This window comes from Hyposmocoma kahamanoa, unplaced genomic scaffold, assembly GCF_003589595.1.
Source record: "Hyposmocoma kahamanoa isolate Upper Pololo Valley unplaced genomic scaffold, ASM358959v1 63, whole genome shotgun sequence".
NCBI lineage: Eukaryota > Metazoa > Arthropoda > Insecta > Lepidoptera > Cosmopterigidae > Hyposmocoma > Hyposmocoma kahamanoa.
Window position 1 is genome coordinate 3,392,487 of NW_020653851.1, and position 24,229 is coordinate 3,416,715.

The 24,229-nt window shown below is 35.5% G+C and overlaps 1 protein-coding gene across 1 annotated transcript in view; it reads right to left on the reverse strand.

Annotated features, from left to right (window-relative positions):
* LOC113230425 (protein limb expression 1 homolog) overlaps positions 1-18,859 on the reverse strand; it is a 38,352-nt gene extending 19,493 nt beyond the window's left edge. Inside the window, exon 1 of the mRNA XM_026464356.1 lies at positions 18,731-18,859. Coding sequence (XP_026320141.1) covers positions 18,731-18,803 — 73 coding nt within the window. The 5' untranslated portion in view covers positions 18,804-18,859. The remainder of the gene's footprint in view (positions 1-18,730) is intronic.
* Positions 18,860-24,229: the final 5,370 nt, after the last annotated feature.

Here is a 24,229-nt window from a genome sequence, read left to right on the forward strand (position 1 = left end):
AATGCCAATAGATAAAATTGTCGTCACTAATATAAACAATAATAATTAATAAATAAAACAAAAAATATGTATACAAAATAGTGTCAAAGGAAACAATTACTTCGAAAGAAGTTGATTTAAACTGGTCAGTTATTTTTTGCGACGCAGCACAGAAGCAGCGGTGAATCACAATTTCAAAATCTATGGTCATTATAGAATAACATCCTAATGGCGATTATTTTTGAGGTTTCTTAAAAAAAATTAAAAAAATAGTCATTCCATAATCATAACAATGTCTACGGAGCCAACGTATTGATGATTTCATGTCATGATAGCGGATTGATTCGATTATAAAGCGAGACATCAAACTGCAAAATTCATTGAGAAATCGTAACACGAATAGATCTGCAACTTGCTGACTTTCGTTTAGTTTCTTAGCTACGTTTTGAAGTGTGCACTAATCCTTATTTAAGCTGTTGTACAAAGTTATATGTGAACGTTCAAACAAAACATTATATTTTATAATACAATGTTATAAAGTAAACATACTAACTTTTTGCTGTTGGTAAATTATACTTCGTAAGACACGACACGACACTTGATATTATATAAAAATAAAAAGCTACGTACGCTCAAACTCACGTAAATATAAAAACAATCACTTTTCTATATGGTAAGGTAGACCCTAGTGTATTGAACGGAGGCCTAACTTTCGCTAGCGAATTTGACAATTTGTATATTTAATTATAATGTTCCAGAAAGCCACACCAATTTACTGTACTATGAGTACCAGAGCAAAGGAATTCACAACCTAATTCCCAGACAAGAACTAATGTAGAAAAGGTCGTTTCTCAAACAGGTCCTAGCAGAAATCAAAACCGGGACCTCCTCCTACGTCTACCGTAAACGCTTGGGTTACGGAGGTCGTCACAGAAAAGCGTCAAAGCCAGATTTTTTCGTAAAGAAGCGCACAGATCTCCTCATTTAAATAAACAAACAACTATTTTTATCACGAATGAACGTAATGTAGCATAATGAGGGAAAAAATCTTTTTACATAATTCGTTTTCATAAAATTTGTAAGTAACCGTGAAGATAAACTAATGTATGAAGCAAATATGCAATAAACTAAAATAATCTACCACGTCCTCACCGAGTGTGTTCCGCGCGAAGCTTCCTCTGGGCATCAAATTCGACTTGATAGTACTAAGTGCGGGTATATGTAATAGCACTAATAGCATAATATACTGGCTAACCCCACATCCAAGTCCATAATTCTGCACTATTTGTGTCTACAAAATTTAATTTAAGTACGTTATTATTTTTAATTTACCAAAGAACAATTGAATTTTAGCTATATACGAATATTAAAACATTTCATTTTAACTATATAATTCTTTTTACTAAAATAAACTTGTAAAAATACTTTTTTACAGTCGATTTAATCATAAAGTTGATTAATGAAAAGGTAACCTATTACTGAAGATTAAATCAACGAGCAGCGCTTTGGAGGGAATTTCAGAGATTGCAAAAAGGAAAAAGAAATATAGTCGCCTTCATGAGATACCATTTGCAGTTTATTTCAATTCTTCTTTTTTATCATCGTGAAATGTCTTCATTTATTGTTTCGGCTAAGTGGCAGTTATTTGGTTTTTACCTTATATTGAATTTTATACACTTTTGAATTTCGATCCGGACACGTTCCATTAAACAAATTTTTGTATTTGATGCGGAGGGTGAATACATCCGAATTGCGAAGTGTGTGGGATTCCTGAAGATGTACATCATTTGCTCATGGAGTGTGTTCGGACGGAGCCTATCAGGGCGCGGTTATTTGCACAGGCTGTTTTCGTACATATAATGTTGGGTGGTTTCAATCTGTTTTGTCGGAGCCAACACGTAGCGTCGCGGAGATTTTGTGTACATGTTTGGTTAGGTAGTATTTTGATTTATCTGTCTGGATTTTATTAAGTGTTTCCTTGAAGTTTTGTTTTTCTAACGGGGCTGACATGTTCAGTAACGATCAAAATCCCTAAATAAATAAAGAGTAAAATTAAAAAATCTATTGAATTGCAGAATATTGAAGACGTGTATCGAGTCCTTTGAAAAAATTGTTTTTCGAAAATTACTGATAGTAAATATTAATTGCAGGAGAAAAGAGCGCCAATCATGTCGTGATTCAAGAGGAGAGAAGACCTTCTTGAACTGAAGTGAAATTTCATACTCTAATGGAATGCATATAGCACTTAAGCATTTTGTATAAAAAACTTAATATAGTAAAAGTTGTTATCTTTTTAACCGACTTCAAAATAAAAGGAGGAGGTTTTCTATTCGATAGTTTTTTTCGTATGTATGTTAGGCGATAACTTCGGAAACATTTGAGAACCGATTTTGATGATTCTTTTTTGTTGGAAAGATCTCAAAGACCACAGTATTGGTCCCATTTAGATTTGAAAAAATATTCCACCTCGAAGGGTGGCAAACATGGATTGCAATAAAACTTGACAAATACATGTAATTCTTTTTTTGTATAATATCAAGTGACAAGACGAACAAGTCGTGTGTCTAGTGGTAAGCTACTTGCCTGTCCATAACAGTTGCAGTGGCATTCAGAGCTTTAAATCTGAGGGGTCAAAGATCTGAAGGATACTGCCACTGCGCCCGTCACCCTGAGACATAAGTTGACAAGTCCCATGTGCTTGTAATTTAGCCAGCACCCTTGCCCTACAAAACCGGAACATAGTAATGCTGACATTACTGCTTGGCGGCAGAAATAGGTAAGGTGGCAGTACTACCCTGGATGAACTCTTTCACAAGAATCTTTAATGCTACCAAAAACCGTAGCAAATTTCTGATTCCGAACCGTTGAACAATCAAATGAGCTTAGTTACAAGGCTAACACCGCTTGTTGTTAATGATATTGTGTAATAAAAATAATTGTTTCTAAAAATGGTGCAACTACCATTGACTTACAATTATATGGACGTCGGGTCCGCGCTAAAAAGTGTCCGCACTTGTAAGGCGCTAAAATCGTATACAGAGCGCCAAACTCCGCTTTAGTCTTCATTTGTTCGACTGACAGCGCGATACTGCGATGACATTACAATTTAAATTTCGAATAGGTTGACTTGGGACATTTTTTTCGTGGTTTTTGTATTAGACCCGTCGTCCATTTATTTGTAAGTCAATGGCAACTACCTAAGAAATTTCGATTTTGTATTTACTTAGAATTGAAGACCTCCGTAGATGACTGGCTCGCACACCGGCTTTCATAGTCTCGCTATCTCTGAGGTTCCGCGTTCGATTCCTGGCCGGGTCAATGTGAAAAACTAAATTTTCTATGTTGTCTCGGGGGCTGGGTGTTTGTGGTACCGTTGTTGTTTCCGATTTACATAACACAAGTGCTTTAGTTACCTTGGAATCAGAGCAACGCATGTGATGTTATCCAATAAAAACAGAAATTGCAAAAATAAGGAAGAACTAAGAAACAATTTAGCAAAATACCAACGTAGTAAACCAGGTAGAATAAACATTAAGGATCATTCAAAGATATTAATGTTGCGTGGCAAAAAAATGGTTTCTGACAGAAGTAGACCTGTTTTATGGGTCAATACCCAATGATTGCGTTTGTCTGGCTCGGGCTATCAATGAGTCACAATTAATTATGTACTTGGACGTGTTCACACGCAAGTAGTAAAGGAAATAAAGATCAAGCTTGTTTTTGGTATGTTCCATTTTTAATAATCTGGTAATTTTCAATTTTTATTATTTGAATATTGTAGAATTTTATTATGACGTATTATTTACAGATTAGTAAATCGCAATAGTACCAAGTTCAGTTACTACCAGAGACAAAGTGGTGCCATGTGTGTGAAAATATATAGTACTTTACCCTCTAATATAAAAGGTATAAATAATAATCATTTATTTAAACGTAAGATTATGTCATGGCTGGGTGATAAAAAATTCTACTCCATTACAGACTTCTTTTCAAATAAAGCTCTTCAAATTTGACTAAATAATTGATTTCACCTACAGTGACATGAATTTATTATATTATTTTTTATTTTACTTCTGCATGACATGACAATAACTTACAATTACTTATAACATGTATAATTAATAACTCTAGTTACATTAATAGAATTAGCTTTTACTTATTCAATTTGTAAAAAATAAAATTTGCATGCCAGTTTTGGTAAAATATGGAAACTGTAACAATATAGGTACCACCTTTTGTAAAACATATTTTTATGCAGATAAATATCAATCAAATTAAATATGCAATATATGAGTGTAGTATCCTGAAATATTATTTTAATGTACTCGAATACTTAAATAATAAAAATTGCCACCGAAATTAGGTACAGGAAACTAATCCGAAAATTATCCATTTAATAATATCATATTTTTTCTAAATATTTTAACAATTTGAAATCTTCATAACGTTTTATTCCCTAATTTAGATGTAGATGGTTTTATGCTTTTAGTATGATGACCTCGCTTGCCTAGTGGTTAGCACTGTAGGCGTTAGATAAAAAGGTCACCGATTCGATTCCCAGTAAGATAAACCTAGGAAACGGTATTATTTATTTATTTATTTATTTATTTTTGGCAAAGCTACAGAATACAAACTGGGAAGACGCTTAAAGTTAACATGCATTATAATAGTAGTAAATTTGTATTCCTATGACAGCCAAGCACGGCATTTGCAAAATAAATAAGTACTTACAAATTAACAGGTTATTAAACATAATAATAATAAAAAATTTGCACTTAAAAACAATAGCAAAAAATCATGTTACACGTATATAAAAACAATGAGATTCTTAAATATCCAACATATTCAGCTTCTCCTTACTAATATTTAAATAAGTATAGCGACTATGGGAGAATAAGTCCAAATCTTTACAAAAGTTATAATTTATTTACTAATATAAATAATAAAATATATATAGAATATATAATCTATATATATTTCTTCTTAATTATTTAAAAGCAGAAAGTTTACCGACGACCGCGCCTTGGGGTGTTGCGTCGGGAGGCTGCAATTTTACTCTTTTGCATTGCTAACTTTTTGGCGGAAGTAGTCGAAGTAGAAGTAGCCGGTCTCCCGGTTATCGCAATGTTATTATTTAGAATTCAAAATTAAATTGATTAGATTTTTGATTGATTAGAATTGCACCTTTTCCTTCATTATCCGGGGACTAGACGTAGGCAGGTCCACCCCTATATTATGGATATTCCAAGCGTAACGCTTCCACATTTATACGGCGAACGTCTATAAAGAGAAATTCCCTGCTTGCAGACTTATTTCCTGAACGCTATAACTCGGGCCTTTTCAATGCGTGAGTGAATAGGTTAATTCAGGTGCGCCTGCTCCATCGTCGACCTCATCGTCACTTTCCACCATTTTTAATCGACTTCAAAAAAAGGAGGAGGTTCACAATTCGACATTCGACTTGTGAACCGATTTTGATGATTCTTTTTTGTTGGAAAGACGGTACCTCAGTACTGGTCTCATTTAAATTAGATAAAAATTCCACCTCTAACAACGGCAAACTAGGGGATGAATCCGGTTTAGGAAAGTTTTAGGTTGGTTCCGGTTTAAGGAAAAAAAAAAAAAAAAAGGTATAGTTTAGGTTCCGGTAACCGATTTTAATATAACTTGGAAAATAGATGTAATTCCACGAATTATTGAGGAGATTTTTTTTTAAATGTAAAGAGCCGGAAATGTTGGTTTGTTTGAAAAAACTAATGTACTACATTTATTCCTATGCGAAGCAATCAAGCAAAAAAACTTTAGAAATTATTTACATTTTTAGTACAAACTGTACCATGACATATGATTAATTTATATAATAACTACCCTCAGTAATCTGCAAGGCGGTCTCAGTGGCTACATAAACTTTTAGTTGAAGTTGAAGGAGAATATAACATGAAACACGTCACTTAAATATTTCGCAGTCGTAATTTGTTGCATAGACTTTTTATCACAAAAAAAAACATGGTCATATGTAAAAGTTGATTATGTAGCCTACAGCATCGGTTGCATGAGCCATTATGGCTTGACGAATTGATGCAATTATCGATGCGATTTTATCCAAATTGGGCATCCGTCACGCAATCTTAAGATTTGCAAAATAGATACGCATACGTATATGTTGTGCTATGTATTATTCAATAGCATAATTTTACAAATTTCTAAAACGTATACTTCTGTAAAAAAAATTACGTAAAAATTTACGTAAGACTTTCAAAATTTGTAATAAATAAAACACCTTTATTACATAATTTAGTTGCCATAATAAAAATGTAAATATTTTTTTGCTTTTCACAGATGCCAATCTTTTACATCTAACTAAACTTTTCAATAATAATGTCATATAACTTAATATCCAAACCGTGTCCTCCTCTTTATTATCCGTTTCTGGACTTGACGAAATCATTAATAAGATGAGATTTTTGTTTAAATTATGAATACGTTCTAGACGATGTCATTCGCCGATTTTGAACCGATTCGCTTAAAAATCGCATTGAAATGAATCGATTAAAAAACCGCTAGACAGTATACAATTGAATCGATCTTCAAAAAAATCGTACGGTAATGTGCATTTCTAAATGGTATCGTCGTTGCGTAGGCTGAAATATAGTGGTAGACGCGGAGAAATTCATTGCACGATATTTAAACATTTGCCTTTTACAAATAAAATATACACTCTTACTGCAAAATAAGCTCATAGTCCCCTGAGGTATTCATTACGGAACGCGGGAGAGAAAATTTCATTGAAATATCTTTGATAACAATCGAATGATACTGAAGTATCCGTCGTGAATGTTTTAAAAAATTAAAAAATATTGCTATACTTTGTTATTTTTGTATCGAGGAAAGTTTAGTTTTATAGTATTTTGGGTCCCATATTTCACTACTACCTCTTCTGTTTTCATTATCAATTAAATAAACAAGTTAAATTGGTATTTTTTACGTATATCGTAAAAACCTCTGTTTGGGGTCTCACTTCCTTAAAGTAATTTGAGTTGCTCTATCTTATTTTCATTTAGTTACCCTGTCGATTTCAATATTTTTTTTATTCATTCATTGCCACAGCGTAACATTTTTATTATCGTTCTACCTTGCCCATCATCATTATTACATTGAAATGGATGTAATAATATATATATTTTTTTGAACATTCATAGCCCCGCCTAGGGAAACCTTGTATCGCGGGTGCCATGGACATACATATAGACATCCATAAACTACATCCAAACTCACGAGGTAAGCAATTGTATTGGACCTCTGTGTGGCAGTCCAGCATAGTAACCATTCGGCCACTGAGGCAGTTTTATTGTTTGTCTTAATCCGTTGGTTCATCATCTCGTTGTTCAATACGTAAGGCTAACATACGCAGGGTCACGAGGTCCTTTCGATAAATATTATATACATTCCGACTTTACTTTCTGTATTATAAAACCACACCAATTACCCTCTTGTACTGAATTTCAGAGCAACGAAATTCACTCACTAATCTCGATATTAATCGAATTTTTCATTAAGCGTTTTCAGCATCATAATTATTTCCACGTTTTAGTGCCAGTGGCACGTAAAAATAATTGTTTATAGCTACTCTAAAATAGCTGACCCCTTTCCTTTATAGTTTTACTGCAATATATCATGGTTTTAATGGATAAACATACCAGGTCACGGTAAGGGTTTTCTCTTGCATGATTTTTAGGAAAGTAGCAGAGTAAGTGCGTCGGATTCTCACCAGCGTTTTCTTATATTACGTAGTAAGCCGGTACTTTGGTTAGGTTAGATTACATCCGACTCATGTGCAATTTAGTTTTTCTCTCTGTGACATGGTCACCGAATTTCAACAAAACTTTACAGAGAAGTGTGATGTTCGTAACTCGCATTAAGTGTGATGGACGGAGGCCTGAAACCAGTGTTGGGTCATGGAAAAAAATCCTTATGGAAAGATTAATTTTCCACAACAAAAATATATTTTTTAATTTTGTTTTTGTCATAATTATTAATACAAAAGCCTAGAAAAAATTCCTTCGATCCGGCGAGATTCAAATCGTAGTCTTCTAGCATTCCGTGTCAGACGCTATGCCAACTAAGCCACGGAACGAACCAGCGGACCTCACGAATTCCTCTATGTGCTTGTTGCCGGATATTTGTACTTGGTTTTCATCGACTTTTTAGCCGTAGCGCTATCTATGAGAAATCTAGGAAAGTATTCCGTCACCCAGTGAGGTAACTTTACAGTTGCCAGCCCTGGCTAGAGATGTCGCCATTAACTGTAATTACATTTTTATTGAATTGATATTCAATTATTTTGTGGGAAATTACTCCACTAGTTTGTTACAATTGTTAATACAAAGATCGAACACCTAGGAAAAATATCTTCGATCCTGCCGGATTCGAACCGACGTGTTCTAGCAAACCGTGTCAGACGCTATGCCAACTAAGCCACTATATTTTAGTATTTCCTTTTTTCTGAAATAGATTTTGGAAATCTATCATTTAAACATTTTCAGACAATGACCAGATACCAGTGACCATCAGTAAGACATTTACAATGTAAAGTTGCATTTCGTCAAATGTAGAAGTTATTAGAATCTTGTTTTAAGTATTAGCTGCGTAACGCATTAAGCTATGAGAAATATATTTTAAAAGCATATATTTTAAATAAACACGTATTTAAGAAATTATTGTTTCAATAATACACGTTTTTATTTCATTATACGCCCTAGCGGTAGAAATGGATCTCTGTCAAGGGCTATATATAGTACGCTGTATAGTTGAGATGTTCCCGGGCTATCGCAAAAATTTATATTTTATTTTCTTCTTGAAAATCTTTTAGTCTTTTTTGACACGCAGGTTTCAACAAAGTGTTTTGTTTCAGTATTAACGGTTACCACTCTGGTCTGCCACACAGAGGTCCCGGGTTCGATTCCCGGACCGAGAGAAATATTTGTATGTCATGCATTTCTTTCTCTCGTGAATATGGTACACCCATTTATGGTTGTATGTGTATACATTGCACCCGCGATGCAGGGTTTCCCTAGTGCACGTGTATAACATTATTTTACTAAGTTTTGGGAGAAAATCTGTTTAAAGATTTACATGATGTATGTACCTAAGGATTGAAAATTTACGATTTATTGCTTACAGACAATTACATAGCCAGAAGGCGGTAACATCTAGTTTGATACTGTTTGAGACCATTTTTCACTTGCATTTATTGTTTATGTTTGTATTACCTGTTTTTTAAATGTAAGTTAATGTTTTTAAATTCAACTTAATTTACATTTACTCTGTTTTCGCAAGCTGCATTCACACATAATTAGTTGTGCAATTTAGATAAGACTTACACCCAATTTTATTTATAGAATGTGACATTGTAATAACTGTTAGTAAACCAATAAACTAAAAATAATAATCTCAGTACGGAGTACTAAAAAAACCGACCTCAAAAGTACGTGGAATTACATATAATTATATATTACCAAGTTTTATTGAAATCAGTTACCGGAAAGTGCGCAAACCCGGATTCATCCCCTAGTTCGCCACTATACGGGACTTGACACAGGAGATAATTAAAATCGGTTCTCACTACTCAAAGTATATTGAGAGAATAACGCCTTGAATTGGAGAATAGCAAAATCAACAATTAAAATAATTGCTCCAATAACATTTAGGCGCTATTTATAAAAATGAATCTTCATGCGTGAACAGCTATCCTGAGAGGTGGATGATTTTCTTCAAAATTAAATGTGACCACTGTGGAAATCCGTTCACAAATACCGGAGTTATCGCGTAACATACATTCAGAAAAAAAACATACAGTCGAATTGAGAACCTCCTCCTTTTTTGAAGTCGGTTAAAAAAACAGTGACAACTAGTCAACTAGTTATATTTTTTTAATAATGTTTGGTTCTAAATAACAAGCCGTGGTAGCCTAGTAGTTTCACTTACCGCCTCTCAACTAGAGGGCGTGGATTCAAATCCGGTCTCGCACCTCTGAGTTTCTCGAAATTTATGTGCGAAATTTAATTTGAAATTTACCATGCGCTATTCGGTGACGGAAAACCTGTACGACGAAGAAGGTTCATAACCCTCGGAAAACGTGTATGAAGACCCCAACTCGCATTTGACCAGCGTGGCGGACTGTGACCTAAGCCCTCGCGTGAGAGGAGATGCCCAGTAGTAGGATGTATAAATTGGTTGATGATGATGATATGTTTGTCTCTGGCATCTTGTACACCAATACCTCCTTATATATCATTTTGCTTTGCTAATTAGGTAGACTTTCCATTACAAAAAGTGGTTTTTAAGTATGTTCCTAACCATAACGGGCTATGGCAGAATATCAGCGAAGGCTGTGTATTTCATAGGTGTATCTCAGTCATAGACCTCGTTGCGGACTCTTTCTTCCTATATATTTTTAGAATTCGCATTAAAAAAGATTAATCGTCGCAGCGTCACTCATAAACAAACGAGTCAAGCGAAACGGTCGCCTTTTCAAAGAATCTAGTTTATGATAGATTAACGTATAAAATATAAAACAGAGATAGATACCTGCGCGATAACGCCAGGGTTGGCATCAGGCCATTTGACATGGTTTTATTATTCATTTAAATATTCTTTTTATGTGATAACGACTTTGATGCCTTAACGGTTTGCATTACGGGTTCGGGATGAGGAGGTCCACGGCGCGATGGAAAATTGACTTTCGAAATTGGCTCTGGTTTGGAAGTTCTGGGTAACGCCTTGGAGTGAATTCTGTTGCGGATATTTTAATAGCAGTAGAGCTCCTTGTGAAAGAGTTCGTCTAAGGAAGTACTGTGACCTTACCTATATCTGCCGCCAAGCAGTAATGAGAGCATTACCGCGTTCTGGTTTTGAAGGGTAAGCGTGCTGTTGAAATTACAGGCACATGACTTTTCAACTTAAGTCTCAGGGAGAGGCAGTGCACTTCAGATCTGTGCAATTTAAAGCTTTGAGTGGCACCGTAACTGTTATGGACAGGCGTGTCGCTTGCTATAAAGCGCACGACTTGTTCGTTCCATCACTTAATAAATATCATAAAAAAAAAGAAAAAATATTCATAGTATGTGTAAGGAATTCCTTAGTTTGAGAGCCTATTACCTAATTGGTACGATTGTTTTGCACGTTCTTATTATTTATTATGTAACTTTATTAGAAAAGCAATGTGTAAAAATCATTGACTTAGAATTATATGGACGTCGGGTCCGCGCTAAAAAGTGTCCGCACTTGTAAGGCGCTAAAATCGTATACAGAGCGCCAAACTCCGCTTTAGTCTTCATTTGTTCGACTGACAGCGCGATACTGCGATGACATTACAATTTAAATTTCGAATAGGTTGACTTGGGACTTTTTTTCGTGGTTTTTGTATTAGACCCGTCGTCCATTTATTTGTAAGTCAATGGTAAAAATACAATAAAAGATTGGACTGAATTAGATGAATAAAATTGGGCGCCTGTAGCGGGGTGTATTCAATGTGAAATAAAATAATTTTGGATTGACTTGAAAAGGCAAATCGCCTTATTTTACTTCTTTGGGCATACTCAATACAGACGTTAAGTAAAAAATGACACCAGTCAAAAATCTAAGTTGCATGGCGATATTCAAAAACGGTATTGCTGATAAGCAAAAAGAAGAAGATAATTATGTCAATGTTACTTCCTTTAACGGGACATGGTTACCGACTTAGGTTCGCGATTATATAGGAAACGAGACGATTTTCTCGTATCTAAATCAACAGTCAGTCGGGACCTATAAAGGGCCTCTGATTCATAAAAACAAACATACGCAATTTAGATCCAAAAAATAGTTTCAATTCCTATGTCACTTTGTTGACGTCATCTACCAACGCCTAGGTTTGCGGCAGGGCCAAATTTAGAAAGCGAACTTTTCCAAATTGTTTCTGACCAAAGTGTTATAGGCACGTTTCCTCGGAATAATTTAAAAATAATATAGCTTTATTGACAGGATCAAAACTGAAACTGCATGGTAGTAACTCAAATCTATTGGCAATAAAAATTATAATAAATTAAACGATAAAAAGAAAGAACAACGTGACAATTTTTTTATAAAGTTACGAGATTATTTTTCCAATTGTTCGCGAATTTTTCCGGAAAAATTTCCACTATTTGCTATTTTTTGGAAAATTACGCAATACTAGTACTACTAATAATACTTATGTTTTAAATTGGACGTAGTTAAGCAAAAAGGATTCAATCCACAAAATTATCCAAAAATTAGTTATATGTACCAAACGGTTCCTAAAGTCTAACCTCTTAGGTCAGCAAAAAAAACTACAACATATATATATATATATATATATATATGTATTTAAATAAATATCTCTGGAGTTACATGACATAAGTTTTGAAAATAAAACAACAGTGAGAAACATTTTTAAACTTCAAACTGCCACATCTCGAAAGTGATGTGCATTGATTGGATCATTTTTGTTTAACTACGTCCAATTCAACTCTACACCGCTTGCGATTACATCTTTACACAGTCTAAAGTGTCAAATTGTACATCCCTTTGACTGTACTCATGGTATATGGAACTGTCTAGTTCAAGATCGGATAATTTATATGACTGTTTGACTAATATATTAGTCAACCCTGACTCCTTATAATGCTCATGTTGTCCTGCCTCGATAAACTTTATAAGCGTACCTTTTACGATGTACGATTAACTACAATTTACTGCCCATGCCCCTTAATGAAATATTAAACATAAAGCTACAAACACTTAGGAACATAAGGAAATTACACAGTTTTAGGTGAAAATAACTAACAAATTCAGTGTAAACCGAAATTTGAAGATTTGTAACTAATATATATTTCAAATTATGTTACTTTTGTATCAAATCTCTAGAACATAATAGAGTACATTTTTTTTATGCAGAGCAATTACAGTTGCAGTGCCACTCAGAGCTTTAAATAGCAAAGATTTAAGGGACACGGCCGCAGCGACTGTCACCCTGAGACACAAATTGACAAGACCCATGTGCATGTAATTTCATCAGCGTAAGGTTGCCTTTAAAACAGAAACACATTAAAGCTCAGATTACTGTTTGGCGGTAGAAATAGGTTGGTGGAAGTACTTCCCTAGATCAATTCTTTCACAAGGAACTCTATTGCTACTAACTTCATTTTACTTAAGTAAGATTAGGTACGTTGTATTCAACGTACCTACAAACTGGTGGAAATTCATGTTTTGTCCCTACCTGTTAATTACATTTCAAATTAATATAAATCAGCGTTTTTAAATTCTATTACAATTATTTATTACTTACTACAGAAGTAATGAGTCAAAGACAATTTTGACAATTTCAAATTAACCTAATACCCAGCTACAATGGGACAAGCGCAAAATGCCCAATCAATAAATGCTTCTTTCTCAAGCAAGTTTAACACAAAACAAACATCAGTTTTATACGAAGTACGTTTTTTTTCTAGATAACTTACGGTCATAATGAACATATATAGCGCCAGATTTGAATGAGATATTTGCATTGTAATGTACACTGAGTGTTTATGTAATTAAGCTTGTAAACTCCTGCATCCAGGGGATGTTACATTTCACGGGTCTTAGGAACTGAGAAATCTGAGACCCGTGTACCACCAGTTTGAGCTCCAGTATTTCCTCTAATGTAAAATCCCAAACAGAGATAAGACTGCAGTACTAATTAATATGTTTTAGTTTATTCTAATTTCTATTATTAATTAGTAATAAATTGCACTTAATAAAAAAATTCATTTAATAAAATAATTTGTAAAACTTAATGTAGCGTACATTGGAATGTTTTCTTTGTAAAATTAAAAATAAGATGTTTAATTAATAACTATTGTAACTATAGTGAAAAAATAGGGTGGTTTGCATTAATATTTCGATGACTGGGCCATATGAGCTTTAATTTTATTTGGTAATTTATTGAAAATAATTATACATTATCCTCTTGTCAAATCCCCTATTTGATAAAAATAGTAATAACGTCTCAGATAACCATACCAATTACCTGGTCTCAAACAAGAGAAACCCCTGTACCGTAAGTACCAGAGCAACGGAATTCACTCCGAGGTGCGACACAGAACAACTCAGACAAGGGACCGTCCGACATTCGTCCGAAACAATTATTGTCAAATAAGAATATTCGATCAAATTACAAGACGCATGATGCAAATGAAGCTTCATACTTGACATTGTCTTTTTTTATTTGGTCGAGTATTACTTATTTGACTAATTGTTTAGGACGGAGAACGGGAATAGACCCCAAGAATGCACAAAAGTCCATTTCCTAAATTCCTACCGGGATCACTTGGTGCACGAAACCATAAACACTTTTTCACGGTCGGTATGCAACCACCAAATATGTACCAGCTCTTCGAGACTTCAGAAGTAGGTCGCCATTTATGGTATGAAGATATAGTAGCAAATGGATGCAATATACATACGTTACACTCGTAGCATTATCAAAGGTAAGTCGTTTGGAGGGATACTTTGCAAACGATGCTTTTATACTGCTCAATTATTTATTAAAAAATAGATTAACCCAAAACTTTTATAAAGAACGGAGGTATTAACTAAATCAGCTTTCTACGACTTGTGAAAATTCACTCAAAAAGTTACTTCGTCTAAAAAGACTGGAACGATTGATATTACTTATCTGGATTTAAATATCACAGTATCAGTGGCGAGGCGTCCTTATAACTCGATTCCCAAGGGCTTGCCTAAAATTCTCCACGTATTTTGTCAAATATTATTATTATATTACAAATACATATTTTGAAGTTCAAGTAGCAGTAGAGCTCCTTGCGAAAGAGTTCATCTTACGTTCACCTTACTTATTTCTCCCGTCAAGCAGTAATGTGAATATTACTGCATTCCGGTTTTGAAGGATAAGAGTGCTGGTGAAATTATAGGCACATGGGACTTGTCAACTTATGTCTCAGGATGACAGGCGCATTGGAGGCGCCCCTTCAAATCTTTGCGATTTAAAATTCTGAGTGGCACTGTAACTTTTATGGACAGACGTATTGCTTAATACCTGGCACACGACTTCTTCGTCCCATTAATTGATATAATAAAAAAAAATCCAGTTAGTTCTAGTAAAAGTAAATTAAAGTATTAATAAAGTAGTAAAGTAGTAATAATATAAGTAGTAGTAATTAAGTAAAAAAATTCAGGATTAAAAGATATTTTAGTACATAGATAGTTAATAATGATGGGAGTTGTCTATATAAAACATAATACTGCACAGTGGGACATCAAGACCACATTGGGCACGTTCGACATAGACAATCTGTGTAGACAACAAATAGATCCCAATGGTGCCCACAGGCGACTTTGTTCGACAAAATATTGAATGAACACTGAACGTGTTTTCTATACATTTTTATTCGAATCTCCGTCGTAATAAATAACAATTGGTGCAATATCTATATTTTCCCATAATCGTATAACAAAAATATAATAGACCTTGTAATATATGGAAAAGTTAATAACCTGTACTAATATTTAATTATAATATATAGGTAGATATAATTCATAGATAGATAGCTTGTTAATTTGCTGAATAATAGTATATTACAAATAAGCTTTTGACATAGGGACAATGATAGACATAAGAAAAGGCTAGGTTTGCGTGTGTGTTATATTATGTCTGAGTGTGGAGTTGAGTGTACTATGTCTGCAAAAACTCGGCATTATGCCGCAGTTCAGTACAACTACGCTGATGATTTTGCTAGGTCCTAAGTAGCGCCGGTAAAAAGGTTGTTATTCTGAATAGAGAATCAGTATGGTGTCAGAATGTAAGTAATGTAATGTAAGAATAATACTAAAATAATGCAATGTTAGAATAATACTAACTGTGTAAGTAAATAACGCACACACTCAACATCGCCCCGCACTAGCGAAACTCTGAGTCGCGGTTGTCATGGAAACACACATAGACAACCACAAATTACACCCAAACCCACGAGAAAAATAAATATAGGCCATAGAAATGTTTCTCCCGGGCCGGGAATCGAACCTGGGATCTCTGCGTGGCAGTACGGCATGGTAACCGTTCGGTCACAGAGGCAGTTAGGCAAATAGGCAGAACATCCGTAGGTGCTATAAATTGTGTACTAGACAATCCCTACACGTAACGGGCAAACTGTTACTATTTGTTACAGACATGTAAGCTATAGTTTAGGATACGATGGAACTGACATATACATTGTACAAAAGTTTCTAAATAAATATGAAATAAAAAAAGTAAACAGGTAATATATAAAGCCACTGGAAATATTTAAAAAAGGTCTCTACACAATTTTATAATAAAATACCCAATCGCATAAAAAAAAATAGCCAAACAGTTTATTTACCTTCAATCTGAAGGCATTTCTAATAAAAAAACCATATTATCCTGTTTTAGCTACAACAAAAGATTTTAATGTGTTTAAGCAACACACATATTAAGTACTCTTTTTGTAGCAAGTACCTCAGCTCGAATTAATTTTTCCCGTATTTAATACAAACGAAACAAAATTAAAAACATTTGAAAAGTATATATGGTACAGTTCACGGTTAAGCGGAATCAACCAAAGCCATTTGAGGTTGTATAGATTCTTAATTCTTAACACACAACATTTTATTTAGTTGAAATAGATTTTACTGGTAAATAATATTATACAAGGCCAACTAGATTTAAGTACATTTTGCTGTGCCCTGCCATGTTATGTGATTCTATAATTTCATGTGAGTTCTATTTTTGGTACCATGGTTGCAATAAAAGCATTTTAATTCATTTACTAGCTGCTGTTCGCGACTTCGTCTGAGTAGAGTACTTCTAGTGGCTACTAATTTTCATTGTTTTATTGGTCCATGTAAACTTTTATCCCCTATTTCACCCTATTTAACATTTATAACATTTTATAATATCAAGTGACGGGACGAACAAGTCGTGCGCCTGATGGTAAACTACACACCTGTCCATAACAATTGCATTGTCACTCAGAGCTTTACATCGCAATTGATCTGTAAGGCTAGCATAGGAGCGACTTAATAATAGAAAATAGCAATATGTCGCGCTTCTCTGTCGCTCTCGCGTAAGTCGAGGTCTATCGTGCTAGCCCTACTGAGGGTCGCTACCACTGCGCCCGTCACCCTGATACATAAGTTGACAAGTCCCATGTGCCTGTAATTTCACCACCACAGTTACTCCTCAAAATTGGAACACGGTAATGCTGACATTGCTGCTTGGCGGCAAAAATAGGCAAGGTGTCAGCACTTCCCTGAACTAACTCTTTCATAAGGAGCTCTACTGTTACAAAACAAAATTACTAGATTTATTTTTGTGACAAAAAGTAGCATTTGTCCTTCTCCTAGGTCCTATCTCTTTCTATACCAAAATTAATCAATATTGGTTCAGCGGTTTAGGTGTGAAAACGTGTCAGACAGAGTTATTTTTGCATTTATAATATTAGTTTGGACAAAAACTGGAAGGCGTAATTGGAAAATATAGAAGAAGATGACAGATGTACGTGTATATGTAAGGAGTAGAGTTTTCAAATAATTGTGGATGAATGGATATTTTGCTAGGGAAATGTTTGTGTGTGCGTATGTATATAGGTAAGTAATAAGTGATTACGGATAATATCAGAATTAAAGCAAAATGAAAAACCTCAATGTACGTAGTTTAAAAAACACGAAAGTGCAATTTACAATTATTATTTGCCAGACATAAAATAGCTAACCACAAAGAACGCGCAAGTTTCACTTTTTTTTAAAACCCACTACTACATAAGGACAATGAAACCACCAAGGACTTGATGGAAACCTGCCCGTACAAGTCCAGACCTGACAATCCTTATCTACACGTGCACTATACCTTTGCAGTCGAGATGTTTATGTTCATGTTTCAATTAAGTATGTCGAAAGGTATTCAGCTATAGATACATAGTTGGAATTACATTCTAGTTGGATTTCTCAACAATTACACCGTGCAAATGGCAGCTCTTACCTAAATACCTACGTTTAGAACTTCTAACTAACTCTTCTAAGATCGTGAGTGTAGTAATTTATAAACTGGATTATGTTATTTAACTACCCGGAACTTTGTTTGATTTACGTACATCTACTCGTAAATACAAATGAATCTGTTTTATCATCATTGAAATCTCAACTTAATTAATATGCAATAATAAAATAAATTTATAAGTGAAAGTCATTCAGTCCAACATAAAAAGGAGTTTGAATTTGTTAATTTTTAAACCACTGCAATAATTTTTCAAAACTTTCACTGGCTAATCATCGCGGTCTTTTGAACTCTCCGATCTCATATGGCACCGCTGTGCATAATTATCTCGTTATCATGAAAATTGACTGGTCAAATTTAAATATAACTGGCATAATGCGCATGGTGATGTTATATTATACAGTTGGAGTATGTGCTTGAAAATTAAGTGGATTGTTTGAACGTAAACAAAGGCCGGAATCGGGCTTTGTTCCTTGTTTACAAATGTCTGTTTGTGATTTTTGCTAAAATTTGAAGTGGAAAACTCGATTAGAGCCCTTGTAAACAAGTATAATATTGCAAATATTAAACAGATGGCAACAAGCGGGAGGATACAATGATATAGGGTATAGTTAGAGGGGTGGGCTTACGACATAGAAACAAAGGAAGTTCGCTTAGCGGTGTGGTTGGGAGTCAGCTGACCTCGGTAGACGTCATCGTAGAGGGCGAGCGCGGCGTCAGGCGCGCCCCAACGGGACGCCTCGGGGTACACCATGGGCTTGGCGCCGCTAGCTGCGCATGATAGGCGCGTGCGGCGGCGCCGGCGGCTGCGCGCGTACTGGCGGCGCCCGCGCCTTCGGCCCGCGCCCGCCGCAAAGCCCGTCTGCGCACATACGTCACACAACATCAACATATCAAGCGGTAGCGCACAGAAGCGACATCTTCTATTACTCTTATGAATTCTACAAAGTTGAATTTCAATAGTAAACTAGATGGATTTATAAACAGATTTAGTACTCTACATTTTATTGCCATGATCTGGTAATATTTTATGGTTATATCGTGTAAGTAAAAATAATTATAGTTCTACGAATTTCATAACTAAACAGTAACATAGTTGTATTACAATAAATCTGTACTTATATAAGTTAACTAGAATCTCATATGCACTGCTTGCCTAGACACAAACAAGCATATGTTAGTAATCGGTTGTGTAATAACAAAGCAAGATACATAAAAGGCAAAATGTCTAAATTAAAAACTCTTAGGCTTAAAAAAAAATAAAATGTTTTAATTATTTGACACCACTAAAGCTAAAAAGAGGTTGTAACTTCGACAATCCTAACGGGTTTTTTTCCTATTGAACTCATTGTTTTTAAATCTTAAACTTCCATTAACAAATTTTATATCACATTAGGATTTGATATATTTTGACGCGTGTACGACTAGCAGTGAAGTGCCGCCCCTGTTTGTAACCTCTTCTATGTCGTCTCTTACCCGCTTCACTTTCGCACGGAGGCGCGGGCGTCGCGGGCGCGGGCGACACTAGTTTAATTGCAACCCGCTGCACCAACCGGATTTATTGTCTCACGCTGCGCCCGCGCACCCGAACCGCCACTATACTATCACCAGGATCTTATGAACTTTGCCGAAATTCAATTAAAATTACATGCTCTATAATTCGACGCGAAACTAGTAGTGTAGCAACAGCTTCTTTGTGTACCGTATTATCAACAATACTATGTACGCATGTCAACCCATTTACAGATCTACATCTACAGGTTAAGGATGTACTTAAGGAAAGGATTTAGGCCAGAGTCCATTACGTTAACTCATGGCAATTTAACGAATTCTCATATCTACAAAGAGATTTTGTGAGCCTTATGCATTAGATAATAGATTGCAGGTTGTATTGCATTCGCGATCTCGTCAACCAATCACGGCAGCAATGGCAAATCTTCCTTTATTTAGAGAAGCACTTAAAGTTTTATAGGTTGGTTTGAAACTTATGACATAGCGTAGTCCATGAATCGTACCTATCTTCCTGAATAGCCTTATTACGTGTTTAAGTCTTGACTTGGAAACCGTTAGGTTGTTAAATGTTTTATTGCGAATTTAAACACGGGTCTAGGGTTTCGAGTGGATGCTGTAGAGTTCCATTGTTTAGATGTAAACTCTACTTTCAAAGACGCTTTAAAAATAATTTGGTTTCGAATCATCTCTTTTAATCTTTTTTTTTTATAAAATCAAGTTACAGGACGAACAAGTCGTGCGCCTGACAAGCTACACGCCTGTCCGTAACAGTTGCAGTGCCACTCAGAGCTTTAAATCGCAAAGATTTGAGGGGCACTGACACTGCACCCGTCACCCTGAGACGTAAGTCGACAAATCTCATGTGCCAGTAATTTCACCACACCTGTACGCAAGTTTTCGTAAGACGTAAATCAATTATTTTTTATTGTTCCATGGTCTTCTTTTTCTTATCGTATAGATGGCATACGGCGACCGCCCAGTTACCACGCTTTCATGCACATTAATGGCGAATATGAATTCTATTTACTAGGCAACAACATTCCTCTGAATAATACAACCATGCGGTCGCTGAGTAGACCAAAGACAAGCCAGCCTCGCCCGCGAGCCCGTACGCTCATTTAAGTTAAAACGTAAAAGCTAAATACATAGAGCGTACTTTGCCATGGCAGTTAGATGCAAGTGGTCGCTGCGCACAACGCAGTCTCCGCGCGGCGAACGCGCGGCGTGAGCGCGATGAATTCGTGTCGAATATTTATTCGCTCTACGCGCTCTTACGCTTGCTATCGGGTAAAAGAATTTGCCTACATAAGGTTCTCGCTGATTATTGCTCTGGGTGCGCCAAACCTGCAACCCCATTTCGATGACTGTGATATCCATTTTATGGCAGCACTTCACATGACTACTTGTATTCGTTATTGGCTATTTGGTGTATTTTAAAGTATTTGAAGTACAGACAAACATGTAACACTGACAAATATGACCGTCTACACATGGAGCCAAATTAGGAGTTAAAACAATGAATATGACCGTAGTGTGAGCGGTATACTTGCCTATTTGGCAACTTAGTGGCAGTAGAGCTCCTTGTGAAAGAGTTCGTCCAGAGAAATACTGCCACCTTACCTATTTCTACCGCTAAGCAATAATATCGACATTGGACTTGTCAACTTAATTATGTCTCTGGGTGACGGGCACAGTGGCGGTACCCCTCAGAACTTCGCGATTTAAAGCTCTGAGTGGCACTGCAACTGTTATGGACAGGCGTGTAACTTACCATCAAGCGCACAACTTGTTTGTCCCGTCACTTGAAATTATAAAAAAAAGACTCCTTTGATGTGCGTCCAGAAAGTGATCAGGCAAATACTTTGCGCACTAAGTGGCACTGCAACTGTTATGGATAGACATGTCGCTTACCACCAGGCGCATGACTTGTTCGTCCCGTCACTTGGTATTTTAAATATAACCGTAAATTTTAAAAAATACAATAAAAATATTCTTTATTGCGGCCACAAGCGCCCTTACCTACATTCACATTGAAGAGAATTGCTACATTTATATGCATCACTAGCAACTGCGTGCGAATTCGATGATTGATGGTATTCGTACGTAAGTACTACCTATAGTTTAGGGCATAATCTAAGGTACCATATTTCATTAAAATCTATTTAGCCGTCACATCACAGCCGGCAATGATTAATTAGACCCTTCCTTTGCATTAGTGGGATTAGTGTAATTCGTATTGTCTAGCACGTAGTCCTTTCTCTTTCTCCTGTTGTACGGAAATACCATCCATACTAGATTAGATAGTGCTAAATCTTCTACAATCTTGTGCCAATGTAGAAAAAAGTAATTGCCCCGGAGTAGGGCGATCGTCGCAAGCGCATTCAATAGACATCAACGCGGGCAATGCGCGCTCGCTGTGTCATTGCGGAAATACCTGACGTTACTCATCCTTTCCAGAACATTCCATAGTATATGTGTTACTTATTTTCTGCTTGTAATTACGTTTTTAACTACCGCACTTCTTTCTGTGGATGTCGTTTAAAACGACAATGGGATAAATCTAGGAGAAGATTATGGAATTCTCTATTTTTCATGGAGGTCTATAAGGTTATTAGCAGATATACAATACAATACAAATATTCTTTATTGCACACGGACAAATACATAATAATGTAAAAAAGTTAAAATGACAGGTACAACAGGCGGTGTATTGCTATATAGCAATCTCTTCCAGGCAACCTTCGGGTTACAGGAAAAACTGTAAGATAAAATTAATTGAGAGTGCAAAGAATACGGATTTGATACACATATTGCACATAAACAAATGAAGAAGAAAAAAACTAAATAAATCAAAAGAAACAACAATAATAATAATAATTCAAAACGACACACAAAATTTAAAACAGTTAATCGTTCTTTAATCTTTTAAAAAAAAATCTTGAGGAAGATGTTTTAAAGGTGTGATTAGATCGAGAATTTGTCGCATAAGGCAGATGAAAAAGTTAAGTGAGGCGTCGTACAAAGTTTACGTAACAGCTTTTAAGAAGGAAACTTGGAAGGAAAATCGCAATAGCAATAAGAATAAAAGTGTAAGAGCCAATGATTATGACCGAGGGCAGGCCAAATACCTTGTCCTACAAATCGGCCTAACCATACAGAGAGCGAATGCAATATTTTTGTCATGTCCAAGATATTGGCAGTGTACACGCCGCCGATACTGAGATTTAATATCACACATTGTATTTAGCCTTTTTTGAATTTAAGTTTCTGTGTACAGTCAGCAGACTCAGGGTAACAATTTAAAACACAGCAAAGATAGATAGATAAAAGCTTTATTCACCACCATGACATCAGATACATGATATAGGCATTAACTTATATGTATATAACAATAATGATATTCTTATCTACTAATATTACACTTGGAAGTCATGGCAGTGAAAAAGGCGCTGGCTCAGCATAAATGACGCGGCTGCCCGCGACGCTGGTATTCTGCCAGGACCCTATAGGATAGAGACGCCACTCGCAATCCAACAAAAATCTGATTTAATTTTTAAATTATTAATTTTCAATCTTCTTCCTCCCAACCTCCACACATAATACACTATTTGCAGTCCTGAAACGAGGTACAGCCAAGAGCATAACAAGCCCGGCACCTTGGACCTTGGACCGTTCCTATCGCAAGCGGCACAGAGTTGAAATTAAATCTTAAATCTTAAATGTCAAGCATGACGCGCTCCCGACCCTGTACGTGGACACACAAGAGACAACCGCAAATACCCTAGCCACTCATATCCCCAATTTTTTGCAAATTTAACAGATGCTCCCGCAGCTTTAGCTTAAACGTTTTTTTGTGAATTTAAATATTATACTGAGTGTGATACTATCTGCTTGTACCTTTGTTATATTTCCTTTCTTTATAAAACAAAAAAAACTTAATAAAGCCATGTCAATAAAGCTCTTAATCAACCATATGATATTATAAACTGCCTCCGTGGTCGAACGGTTACCATCCCGGACTGCCGGGTTCGGTTCCCGGACCAAGAGAAATATTTGTATGGTCTTCATTTATTTCTCTCATGAGTTTGGGTGTAATTTGTGGTTGTGTATGTCCATGGCACCCGCAATACGGGGTTTCCCTAGTGCGGGGCTATGAGTGTGTGCGTTGTTTGTTGTTGTATAAAATAAAATAATTGCCTAAAACTGTGTCGAAAAAATGGTAAAAGGCTCAACAATTTGATGATGTTCAGGCTTCACCTGAAAAGTATTCACCGCTGGAGACACCGCAGCATGTAGAGACGAGTAACTTTTTAAATAAATATATGAAAAATATGGTATCATATTTCTAAGTACAATACTTACTACAGAAATATACATTTTTAAACATTTAAACTTCGAATGACATATACGTACTGAGTAATCTGTCAGTAATAGTAATTTATCTGTGTAAAGAGTATTACACTGTGTACAAAAAAAAAAAGAAAAGGCATATGGAAGCCCAAGCATATGGGGACAGAATGGAATTGAAACAAATTTATAATTAGTATATTGTTAACTCTAATTATAGTTTTGTTTATATTATTTCTATTGACGTAACAGAGCCTACCTCGCCGATATGAAACTGCTGTTGATTATCCAGCGACTCCTTATACGTTTTAGTAACAGCAG